The sequence below is a fragment of the Myotis nattereri genome (assembly GCF_964212035.1).
Source record: "Myotis nattereri genome assembly, chromosome: 20".
Lineage (NCBI taxonomy): Eukaryota > Metazoa > Chordata > Mammalia > Chiroptera > Vespertilionidae > Myotis > Myotis nattereri.
In genome coordinates, this window is record NC_138096.1 from 14,375,256 (window position 1) to 14,387,846 (window position 12,591).

General features: G+C 42.6%; 1 protein-coding gene across 5 annotated transcripts in view; it reads right to left on the reverse strand.

Moving 5' to 3' along the window:
• Positions 1 to 12,591, reverse strand: part of SMYD3 (SET and MYND domain containing 3) — a 522,432-nt gene that overhangs the window by 379,118 nt on the left and 130,723 nt on the right. For 2 of the 5 annotated variants that reach the window (XM_081114436.1, XM_081114437.1), the window contains 2 exons: positions 5,032 to 5,139; positions 2,507 to 2,564 (listed from right to left, as the gene is read on the reverse strand). The exons of 1 other annotated variant lie outside the window; for it this stretch is intronic. In XM_081114436.1, the coding sequence (XP_080970562.1) occupies positions 2,507 to 2,564; positions 5,032 to 5,139 (166 nt within the window). The remainder of the gene's footprint in view (positions 1 to 2,506; positions 2,565 to 5,031; positions 5,140 to 12,591) is intronic. 2 more of the 5 variants (XM_081114438.1, XM_081114439.1) reach the window with 1 other exon arrangement.

The window sequence follows — 12,591 nt, forward strand, 5'->3', positions numbered from 1 at the left end:
CTTTTAATGGATAATTTTCAGGTGTTAAAAGATAACTGTTAACTAGTATTTCCTGCCCTAGATTCCATTCTGACAGAGAGCAAACACATATCTTTTTTATTTTTTGCCAACTACAAATCACAATACATACATTAGCAATTGAATTCTGCCAACGTTCATCTATACTGTAAGATCAAACACTTATCAAAGCAAAATAAATACACATACAGATGAAAAATATTAGAAACAAAATCAGTAAAGATGTGTTACCACATTTTCTACATCATCCTGTACACATGTTCAAACATGATAAATACTTATTAAATCAGTGAATGTAAGCAGACTTTTCTATGAAACAGTTTACAATAAGGTCATCTCCCAAGGGGCAGGGGGACAGAATGTGAAAACTAAAAAGTTCAGCTGAAGCCCTAACCGGTTTGGCTCAGTGGATAGAGCGTCGGCCTGTGGACTGAAGGGTCCCGGGTTCGATTCCAGTCAAGGGAATATACCTGGGTTGCGGGCACATCCCCAGTAGGGGGTGTGCAGGAGGCAGCTGATCGATGTATCTCTCTCATTGATGTTTCTAACTCTCTATCCCTCTCTCTCCTCCTCCCTGTGAAAAATAAATAAAATATATTTTAAAAGTATATATATTTTTAAAAAAATAAAAATAAAAAGTTCAGCTGAAGTTCAGAGTGGTAAAATTTGTCATCAGAAAGCACATCAACAAGAAAATATGGATCATCCAAAGAAATCTCAACTTCAAATCATTTCTCAGTTGAATAAACAAGGTATGGTGCTACTTCAACTGAAACAGAAGGAAGTTCTACAGCCAGTATCAGTTGAAGTATATCATCAAGGAGTGTTAAGGTTAAGAATGCACAATTCAATTAATAAAGTTCGAGAGCATTTCACTTAAGGCAATGTGTACAACACTGCTAGTGAGCAAGGCTAATGTTAATAGTGAAACTCATTCCAAGAGATGTTAATTACTTAGCAATAACATATCAAAAAAATGACTAATTAGTTCTCTGTTAAAACTTGAAAAGATACATCAGTTGAACTAGAGCATAACTCTGTTGCTCATGTCAGGTCTACATATTTTCTTTAAATTACTTGTTCAACAGAACAGTTAATCCAGTTATTTCTTTTTCAAAACTGTGGGAAAACATATATAACATAAAATTTACCATCTTAACCATTTTTAACTATACAGTTCAGTAGTATCAAATACACTCACATTGTTATGCAAAATCACCACTATCCATCTCCATAATACTTTTCACCTTGTAAAACTGAAACTCTATACCCATTAAACAATAACTTCCCATTCATCCCTTCCCACGGCCCCTGCGAACCACCATTTTACTTTCTTTCTTCATGATCTGGAGTACTCTAAGTACTTCATATAAGTGGAATCATACAGTATTTGTCTTTCCGAGATTACCTATTTCACTTAGTATAACATCCTCAAGCTTCATCCATGTTGTAGCATATGTCAGAATTCCTTTTTAAGGCTGAACAATATTCCATTGTGTATACATAACACATTTTGCTTATCTATTCATTCGTTGATAGACATTTGGTTGCTTCCAAGTTTTAGCTATTGTGACTAATACTGCTATAAATATAGATGAATAAATATTTGCTTTCAATTATTTTGAGTGTATAACCAGAATCCAGGAACATATGGTCATTATAGTTTTAATTTTTTGAGGCACCTCCATACTGTTTGCCATAGCAGCCATACCATCCTACATTCCTACCGTTCCAATTCCTCTACATCCTTGCCAACACTTGTTTTCTCTTTTTTTTCCCCCTATAGTTGCCATTCTAATGGGGTGGGATGATTATCTCACTGTAATTTTGATCTGCATCTATCTAATGATTGGTGACGCTTAAATAATAATGTATTATCACTGGCAAGTGGGATCCCATCACCATAAATCTGTACCAAATTCACTTCCAACACAAATCTTAAACTGTGTGGTCAATTTACTCTATGAGCTCTGGCTACTTTTGCGTTGAAGTCATTCGCAACCTCAATGAAGAGTGTCTGTGCCAATATGAAAGAAAAACAAACCCTACATTTACTTAACATTCAGATCTGGAAAGCCTTTCACTGTTCCCAAGTAGCTCGGCCATCAGGAGAAGAACAATGCTCAATGCTGTTAGAGAGCCTAAGTCATCTGTGTTTCGACCAGTGAACCTAAATGTTCCCTGGACACCAGGACCCCACCCTGTTCACATCAGTTTCCTGACATCAAAAAGAAAGCAAGAGTGGGAAGAAGAGAGTAAGGGAGGGAGAAACAGAAGAAAAATTATTTTTTCAACTGGACTAGGGGTTACATTCCCTCACTGCCTAACCTGGCACTTTACAAGGTCCTGTATGGCCAAAGCTACCCAGAATAAATTAAATATGCTATTGTTAGATTTCCCTCACATAACAGAGAGACAAAAAAAACAAAGCAATTCATCATCTCAGGAAATAAATGACAGGATTTTTTTTATGCTGATAATCACTTACTTGATTCCAGATCATAAAATGAGTAAAGTTTCTCCGATTCAGAGGGGGTTTCTTCCATCTATGAAGTAAAGGCGGAAAACACCAAAACAATTTCAAGTTTTCCAATATATAAATAAATATGTTTGAGTATCTTTAGACATTTAATGAAAGTCTATTTAAAAAGTAAAATCCTATCCAGAATATTCCTTCTCTTCACCACGTTCTTACAGTTCAATTATTTAATCAGTAACAACTTTAAAATAAAAGCTGTGACTTAACCACCAGCTTAATTTCCAAATATAAAACTCCTTTACAAGATTTCATACTTTTATTTTTTTCCCCATTCTATCCATATAGTTTGTATCACTGTAAGAATTTTATTACAAATTATCATAAAAAAAGCAAAGATGGATCAATAAAAATAAGAATTTATTACAAACTGTACAACCTTGGATAAGATGCTTAACCTTGAGTCAAGAGGAATCAATTTTTTTATCTGGAACATAAGAGTAATAACAGCAGCTGATTCACAGGACTGTTTTGGGTGTAAAATGAGGTATATCAGGTAAAGTGATTACCACAAGGCCTGGAGATAGAAAGTACTCTATGGAAAGTAACTATTTCACAACTAGAGGCCCGGTGCATGAAATCTGGGCATTTGGCAGGGGGAGGGGCGCCCCTCAGCCTAACCTGCACCCTCTTGTAGTCCAGGAGCCCTTGGGGAATATCTGACTGACGGCTTAGGCCTGCTCCCCGCCTAAGCTGTCATTCAGACATCCTTAGCACAACCATAGAGCAAGAGAGGCTCCCGCCACCACCACTGTGCTCACCGGCCATGAGCCCAGCTTCTGGCTGAGTGGTGCTCCCCCTGTGGGAGTGCACTGACACCAGGGGGCAGCTCCTGCATTGGAGCTGTGCGCGTCACAGCAACCAGTCGTTCTGCTGTAGGGCCAAAACGGCTCTCCAACATCCCGAGGGGTCCCAGATTGTGAGAGGGTGCAGTCCAGGCTGAAGGACCCCACCTGTGCATGTTCGGGGCTGGGGAGGGATGCAGGAGGATGGCCAGCCATGGAGGGACCATGGGAGGGATCCAGGGCATGTCCGGCCTGTCTCGCTCAGTCCCGATTGGCTAGACCCCAGCAGCAAGCTAACCTACCTGTCTGCCCCCTGGTGGTCAGTGCATGTCATAGTGACTGGTCGACCAGTCAACTGATCCATGGTGGTCAGTGCACATCATAGTGAGCAGTTGTGCGGCATTAGCATATCATTAGCATATTATGCTTTGATTGGTTGAATGGACGACCAGATGAATGGACACTTAGCATATTAGGCTTTTATTATATAGGATTGCTTCCTTTTAGGTTTTGATTCAGTAGATCAGGGGTGGTGACTGAGAACTAGGACCTTCAGTCATTCTGAAGCAACCCATCTCTGCTCTAAAAGTAGTTGTCAATCTGTTTAATATTAATAAAGTAGAAAAAAGTTCACATTCAAATATAACAGTAATTAAACTTTTAATATCCAGTGGTTAAAGAAATGCATAATGATAAAAGTTGCTCTAAATTTATTAATGCTTTGAAATAAATTTGTAAGTTTTAACACAATGTACACATAGTAGTAAATATGTATGTTGCATATTTAGTCCAAAGACAATGCCCATTTGGAATTGCAAATCCTTTTTTAAATTAAGATGTAACTGAAATATAAATTGCATTAGTTTTGTGTATATAATCATATTTTTACATTCTTAAATACCCCTATAAAATTTCATAGCCAAGAAAAGTCCATACAAAACAGGAGAGAACAGAGCTGGAGCTTGCAATAACTTGAGAGATACTCATGCTAAAGGCTGACCCCAAAAATCTGGAAGGTGTCACCAGAGGGGGATGTCACAGAATCCACTAGTTGTTTTGGCAGAGCAAAGAAAAGAACTGAAGACACAATTTCACTGAATCTTGACTGTAAATAAAAAAAATAAGTACTCTTCCATGTAAGATTAATTATCATAAAACTAAAATCTCAGTTGAAGAGACAACAAGAATTATATACATACTCTGTGCATTAGTTCACAGTAGAAAAGTAATAAAGGCAACATAACAGATTCTACTAACATCTCATGTGACAAATACAGGACCTCCTGTCACCAATCCCAGATCACACCCAGGGCCTTCAAAGAGGGGCCGTGCACGTCATTACCACCACTGGTGCTGTGATTGACAGGAAAACAGCAAGCTGTTGACTTAAGACACGCCCTGTAATAATCCACCTAGTACTGTCATATGGATTTAAATTCAGCCTTAAGTAAGAATAATACATGTGTCCTGTCATCCCAACCAGGAAGAGGTCCCCAGGTTCAATTCCCCGTCAAGACACATGGCCTGGCTGCGGGCTCCATCCCAAACAGGGGCGTACAGGAGGCAGCCAATCGATGTTTCTCTCCCTTTCTCAAATCAATAAAAATGTATTTTTTTAAAGAATAATATATGCAAATGTGAGTGCTTTTGTTAAATTAAAAACCAAGAATATTTCACAAGTTCTCTACTCACAAGTTTGACAACAACTCTGCCCAGAAGTCGGACGGAATCGGGGGGATATCTGGGTTTGCAGCTTTTAAGGCATTTGCATTCCCGCTTGTGGTCTGGCCAAGCTTTCTTCTGTTAAGAGAAGAGTGGGGAGAGCATACAAGACATAAAATGTAACTTTCATTTGCACTGGTTTGGGAGTTATCAACATTAACTTCAACCGCCTAAATATCACTTCAAAATCGGAAATGAAAGCAATGTGCTCCACGATTCAGTCTTCACCACGTATGCAGTTACCGGGCTTGGGCACTGAGAGCTTCTGCTTCACCTCTGTCCTTTCATTCCCCGCCCCCATTATTACCTGGCTGGTGGAGTCCGAACAAAGAATCATTACGACTTACTCAATAATTCATAAGATGGCCTTTTACAGATTAAACAGGATGCAATAATAGACAGTGACTTTGCATATAAAAAGAAAATACACTCCAAATTAGAAAACAAAACACATGGTTCAGGAAAATCAAAACAGAGCAGATAGCCTTCTGCATTTTCTGCTACTATAGTGAGCACAGGCATATCAGGAGAGCTAACATCACAAAAAATATAAAACCTCTGTGTTTTTTAAGATAACATAGAAACGGGGTTGTTAGCTAAAATGATCAAATGTCCTGTTTGCCCAGGAATGTCTTATTTATGTTGTCCTGATTAATAGTGCCCCTTTTTCTTCAGAAAATGTAGTGTGGGTGATAAATTAGAAGGTCACTTAATCCGGGATCCTAGCCACCTGCTGGTGTGGTTGAAGAGAACAGACCAGTGAGCCAGTCACCAATTTTGCAACACTCGGGATGAGAGGGCTAAAGGGAAGGGCATTCTCTCTCTGAGTCTTGGCTCAGAAATGCCACGGCTCCCCTCATGGATTACATCCACATGGAAAGAAATGCCAGGCTACCTAATATTTAGCCCTGGTGGAGGAGAGACAGCTAGACCAAACGTCCAGTATGTTCTATTTTCCCAACGAGAGTTGGAAGTCCCATCACTGACATGCCTGATGCTCACAACACTTCTTATTTCAGAAATTGTAAGTCTGCTTCCCAGCTTCTGGGCCTAAAAATCTCCTAGAAGGAACTCTCTCTTTTCCACTTGCAGCACAAACATGCAGCACAACCAAAAATTTCACAAAAGCTGCAGCTACTTTGAAACTGACTCCGATTCAAGTTCAAGCCAGCATTTTGCTCAGAAAGGCTACCCCTATCAAGTTGGGGGAAGCCGTGTCTACTGCTACTTCCTCATAACCCCAATCCTGGAGACATCGTTTACAAGGGGCACATCACTCTGTCATCAACTCTACTCAGGGTTACCTCACTTCATTCCTTCATACCCACTATAGCAGTGATGGTGAACCTTTTGAGCTCGGCGTGTCAGCATTTTGAAAAACCCTAACTTAACTCTGGTGCCGTGTCACATAGAGAAATTTTTTGATATTTGCAACCATAGTAAAACAAAGATTTATATTTTTGATATTTATTTTATATATGTAAATGCCATTTAACAAAGAAAAATCAACCCAAAAAATGAGTTCACGTGTCACCTCTGACAAGCGTGTCATAGGTTCGCCATCATTGCACTATAGCAATGCTCTCAATGGGATGCTTGCAATCTTTTTTCTCAGTATATATACTCCTCACTTCTAAACAAGACTGAGCTGCTTCAAAGTAAAGATGTATATAAAATAAGGTTGTGAAACTGAAAACAAAAAATGTTAAAATTACGAAAAAAGTACTACAGCATTTACTTCATATTCCACAGTGTGCCACACACATGACCAAGCAATTAAAAAAGATTTTATTTTCACAATAATCCAAAAGGTAGATCCTTATATTATAGATGAGGAAAGTGAAGCTCGACAGCAGGGATCTAACTAATGAGCTACATAAACATGAAAGGGGAGAGTAAAAATCCTTAGTATGCTAAGCATGAGAGCCAAATAATTACTGTGCTGTGAGCCACATTTATTTGAGTTGCCTTACAGGCAAGGAAGAAAAAAAAAAGCATAATAGCTTATCTAATTCTCACTTGACAGAAAAGAAAAACGCGTAGTTCCAAGCAGTAAAAACCAAGTAGTAAGTCACAGGAGGAACTCATTCTGAGAGAGCTAATCAACATACTGGACCATGTCCGCAACAATAGTTTACAACTGCAATGGCCTTTCCTACCGCCACTTCTCATGTCAGTCCTCACTGACAGGCACCATATTAAAACATAGCTCAGTGGGGGAAATGTTTCTATTGTGCAGGGGGCTAGTCCTGGAGTAGCAATTAGCAACTGCCAACATGTGTAAGATCCCTAAAAAATTATGGCTCCATTGTCAAATAAGATTGAAAACCACAACATAATGAAGACCCTGCTGGGAGATTCAAAATACTACGTTTAGCTCCCTAGAAGTTCTAAAAAGCTCTGCATTAAAGAAACTTGTATGTCTTAGTTAACACAGAGCTTCCCATGATGGTAACTGCCATCCTGTGGAAGCTCGGCTGGTAGAGACTGACTCAGATAAACCACTGCACTTCCTTTCCTCCATCTGGTCTTAGAATGAGCGTGGGTTCAGCAGTCAAATCAAATCTCACTGAGAGAAAGCCAGGCTGCTGATGCTTCTGGTTGCCGACTGAAGAGAGAACCATGACTGTGGTGGGAAAGTTTCCGTTTGTGTTAGATCTGTCAAGAAGCCTGACAGGTGCCCTCAGTGGACTGGCTGTGTGGGCCGGAGTGAGCCACACGGGGCCGGGGGGTCTCTGAGAGAGCGAGCTCCTTGGGCTCTGTTCAAAGCCAGAGGAACTGCCGGCTAAAAAAGGACCGCCCCTCCTAAAGGAAGGCTGAGATACAGCTTCTAATCAATGCTGAACTACAAAGGCTCACTCATGCTCCTTTGGTAAAACCTCCAGCTTTGAGCAGCTCGGCTCACCAGAGTGAAGTAACTACAAAATGTACCCCTAGGTAATGAACCAATTGATCTGTTAGATGGCATTTTTAAACATCCAAATGTTTGAGAATTCTTATCAAAAACAATTTAGGACTTTAGCATAATTAATATTGAGCTTTCATTTCTCAACAATAATTAGGAACTAGACATTATGTTTCTCAAGGCTATTCCTAGATCACTGCATGAAAACATCAGACAACATATTTTTCTTCCCACTCACTTTGGCCAAGAAAGATACTCATTCTTTTCATCTAGAAGTCAAATCAAATCAATATAAATATTACATTATAAACAATCATATTACTTGAAATTGGTCTGTAATATAGTGTCAGCTTTACAGCCTACTCCATTTCTTACCATGATATTAAAATCCATGTTTTTACAACATTAATTGTTAGGACTTACAGGTCACCATCACTTCTTAATAAGGCTTACTAATGGACGCATATACCAAGGAAAGACTTACAACAAAATCTTTGAAGTTACTGCATTTGACTTTGAATCAAAACCCCACAATCACACAAAAACATTAGGCATCATCTTCACTCTACAAACTTTAACCTGGGTCTAGAATTCAATGGCACACTATAACAGAACATGAAATCTGCCAGTTTCTCAAACAACCTTCTTGATTTTACTTTTTCCTGTTTTCTTCCATTACTGCAAATACAGGATGTAATTAAGATTTTGTTCACAATACAGCTGTAATGTTTTCTGTTCTCGTAATTCAAAATGAACAATGATGTACAATAAGCACAAGTTAGCATAAAAGATAAAGGAAATTAAAATATTGTGTTAAGAAACAAAGACAATGGGAGACAAGAGTTTAGGTGGAAAAGAAGGAAATAAAAGACATTTATGACTCAATTCCATTTTTCAGTACATGCATGACAAAAACAACTTCAGACTCTATAAACAGGGTGGGGCAAAAGCAGGTTTAAAGCAGTGCATATGTAAAACACAAAGCTTATTTTTGTATTATTTTTTTTTTAAATATATTTTATTGATTTTTTTACAGAGAGGAAGGGAGAGAGATAGAGAGTTAGAAACATCGATGAGAGAGAAACATCGATCAGCTGCCTCCTGCACATCTCCCACTGGGGATGTGCCCGCAACCCAGGTACATGCCCCTGACCGGAACCGAACCCGGGACCCCTCAGTCCGCAGGCCGATGCTCTATCCACTGAGCCAAACCGGTTACGGCTGTATTATTTTTTATTAACTAGAGGCCCGGTGCACGAAATTCATGCACAGGGTAGGGAGCGGGTGTCAGGGGTCCCTCAGCCCAGCCTGCACCCTCTTGCAATCTAGGACCCCTCGGGGGATGTCTGACTGCCAGTTGAGCATATTACACTTTTATTATTATTACTAGAGGCCCGGTGCACAAAAATTTGTGCACTCGGGGGGGAAGAGGGGGGTCCCTCAGACCGGCCTGTGCCCTCTCGTAGTCTGGGACCCCTCGGGAGATAAAGACCTGCTGGCTTGGGCCTGCTCCCGGGTGGCAGAGGGCAGGCCCAATCCCTAGGTGCAGCCCCTGGTCGGGCTCAGAGCAGGGCCGATTGGGGAGTTGGGGCGCCGCCCCCTGTCATGCACAGAGCAGGGCGGATCGGGAGGTTGCGATGCCACCCTCAGTCACGCTCAGGGTAGGGCTGATTTGGGGGTTTGGGCACCGCCCCCGTCACACTCAAGGCACGGTGGATGGGGAGGTTGCGGCGCCACCCCTGTCACGCACAGAGCAGGGCCCATCGGAGGGGTTGGGGCTCTGTACCCTGTCACGCACAGAGCAGGGTCGATCAGGGGGTTGGGGAGCTCCCCCCTGTCACACACAGAGCAGGGCCCATGGAGGGGATGTGGTTTGGGGCAGTGCCCTCTATCACCCACAGAGCAGGGCCGATCAGGGGGTTGGGGCGCCGCCACTCTCACACTCAGGACAGGGCCGATGGGGAGGTTATGGCTCTACACCGTCACACACAGAGCAGGGCCCGTGGTGGGGTGGGGGAGGTTGGGGCACCGCACCCAGTCACACACAGAGCTGCAGGACGATCAGGGGCTTGGGGAGCTCCCCCTATCTGGAACAGAGCAGGGCTGATCAGGGGGTTGGGGCGCCTTCCCCTGTCATGAACAGAGCAGGGCGGATAGGGAGGTTGTGGCCCCGCCCCCTGTCACACACAGAGCCTCAGGGCGATCAGGGGGTTTGGGCGCTGCCCCCTGTCACACTGATCCCGGTGCCAGGAGGCCTCCCAGCTCCATTGATCCCGGGGCTGGGAGGCATATTACCCTTTTACTATATAGGATAGAGGCCTGGTGCATGGGTGGGGGCTGGCTGGTTTGCCCTGAAGGGTGTCCTGGATCAGGGTGGGGGTCCCCACTGGGGTGCCTGGCCAGCCTGGGTGAGGGGATGATGGCTGTTTGCAGCTGGTCACACACCCTTCAGGGTGGGGGTCCCCACTGGGGTGCCTGGCCAACCTGGGTGAGGGGCTAAGGGCTGTTTTCAGGCTGGCGGACTGAAGCTCCCAACTGCTCCTTTTTTTCTTTTTGTTTTTTATTCTGGGCCAGCTTTAGCTCTGGCTCCAGCTCTGAGGCCTCCGCTACTGAAAGCAGGTATCTGGTTTGTTTGGGTTCTATAATTGAAACACTGTATCAACTCCAGCTCTGAGATCCCTGAAGGCTGAAAGCAGGTTTCTGGGGTTTTGTTTAGCTTCTATATTTGTTACAATGTTTCAAACTGCAAGCTCAGAGGCCGGCAAGGCAGGCGGGAAACGTTGGAGTCCTCCGTCACTGAAGCAAGCAAGTCTCATGTGCACTTCCAGCTGCCTGGCTGCAGGCCGCCATCATGGCTGGAAGTTAATTTGCATATCTCGCTGATTAGCCAATGGGAAGGGTAGCGGTAGTATGCTAATTACCATGTTTCTCTCTTTTTTTTTAATTAAATCTTTATTGTTCAGATTATTACATTTGTTCCTCTTTTTTCCCCCCATAACTGCCCTCCTCCCAGTTCCCGCCCCACCCTCCGCCCTCACTCCCACCCACTGTCCTCATTCATAGGTGCACGATTTTTGTCCAGTCTCTTCCTGCATCTCCCACACCCCTTTCCCCCCCAAGAATAGTCAGTCCATTCCCTTTCTATGTCCCTGATTCTATTATAATCACCAGTTCATTCTGTTCACCATATTATTTATTCACTTGATTCTTAGATTCACTTGCTGATAGATGCATATTTGTTGTTCATAATTTGTACCTTTACCTTTCTCTTCTTCTTCCTCTTCTTAAAGGATACCTTTCAGCATTTCATATAATCCTGGTTTGGTGGTGATGAACTCCTTTAGCTTTTCCTTATCTGTGAAGCTCTTTATCTGACCTTCAATTCTGAATGATAGCTTTGCTGGATAAAGTAATCTAGGTTGTAGGTTCTTGGTATTCATCACTTTGAATATTTCTTGCCACTCCCTTCTGGCCTGCAAAGTTTCTGTTGAGAAATCCGCTGACAGTCATATGGGTATTCCATTGTAGGTAACTGAGTTTCTTTCTCTTGCTGCTTTTAAGATTCTCTCTTTGTCTTTTGCTCTTGGCATTTTAATTATGATGTGTCTTGGTGTGGTCCTCTTTGGATTCCTTTTGTTTGGGATTCTCTGCACTTCTTGGACCTGTAAGTCTATTTCTTTCACCAGGTGGGGGAAGTTTTCTGTCATTATTTCTTCAAATAGGTTTTCAATATCTTGCTCTCTCTCATCTTCTGGCACCCCTATAATTCTGATGTTGGTACGCTTGAAGCTGTCCCAGAGGCTCCTTACACTATCTTCATATTTTCGGGTTCTTTTTTCATTTTGCTTTTCCGGTTGGGTGTTTTTTGCTTCTTCTCATTTCAAATCTTTGACTTGATTCTTGCGCTCCTCTGGTCTGCTGTTGGGAGTCTGTATAATATTCTTTATTTCAGTCAGTGTATGCTTATTTTCTAGTTGGTTCTTTATCACAACATCGAGGGTCTCATTAGATTTCTTGAGGATCTCACTACATTTATCGGCAGTTTCTAGAAAATTATTGAAAGACCTTAAAAGTGTGGTTTTGAGCTCTATATCTTCCATTTCTGACATTTGCATCCTGTTTCTTTGTCTCCGCATTTTTTTATGTTTTCTTGGTGCACCCCCTAGTGGTCTTTGTGCGCAGTCTTGTTGTAGTTAAGCCTTGATTGTTGTAGGTAATACTAGGGGGGATTTGACCTCCAGGCCAAGTGGCTGTGAGAATCAGCTGTGTCTGCAGTGGGAGAACTTCTGTCCTCTAGGGGGGTGCTAATCTAGCCTTTGCCTGAGGCTATCTGGCAAATGCCTCCATGCAGGGCTTGGGCGGGGCGGGTCCCAGGGGATCAACAGGGCAGGCGGAGCGAGCAGTTATGGCTGCTCTCAGTCCTGTCCCCAGGGGCTCTGCCTCTTGAGTCCCAGCAACTGCTGCAAACCTCGGAGAGAAAGCTGCCTTAGAGTTCCGACCGAAGCCAGACAGTCCCGCTTCTCCCCTTTGAGTCTGGGTCCCTAGAGACTCGCCCGGATCTGGAGCTCAGATTCTGAGACTCCCTCCGGATTGAAACAGACAACCGCACCCTCAGCCGCCAGCCC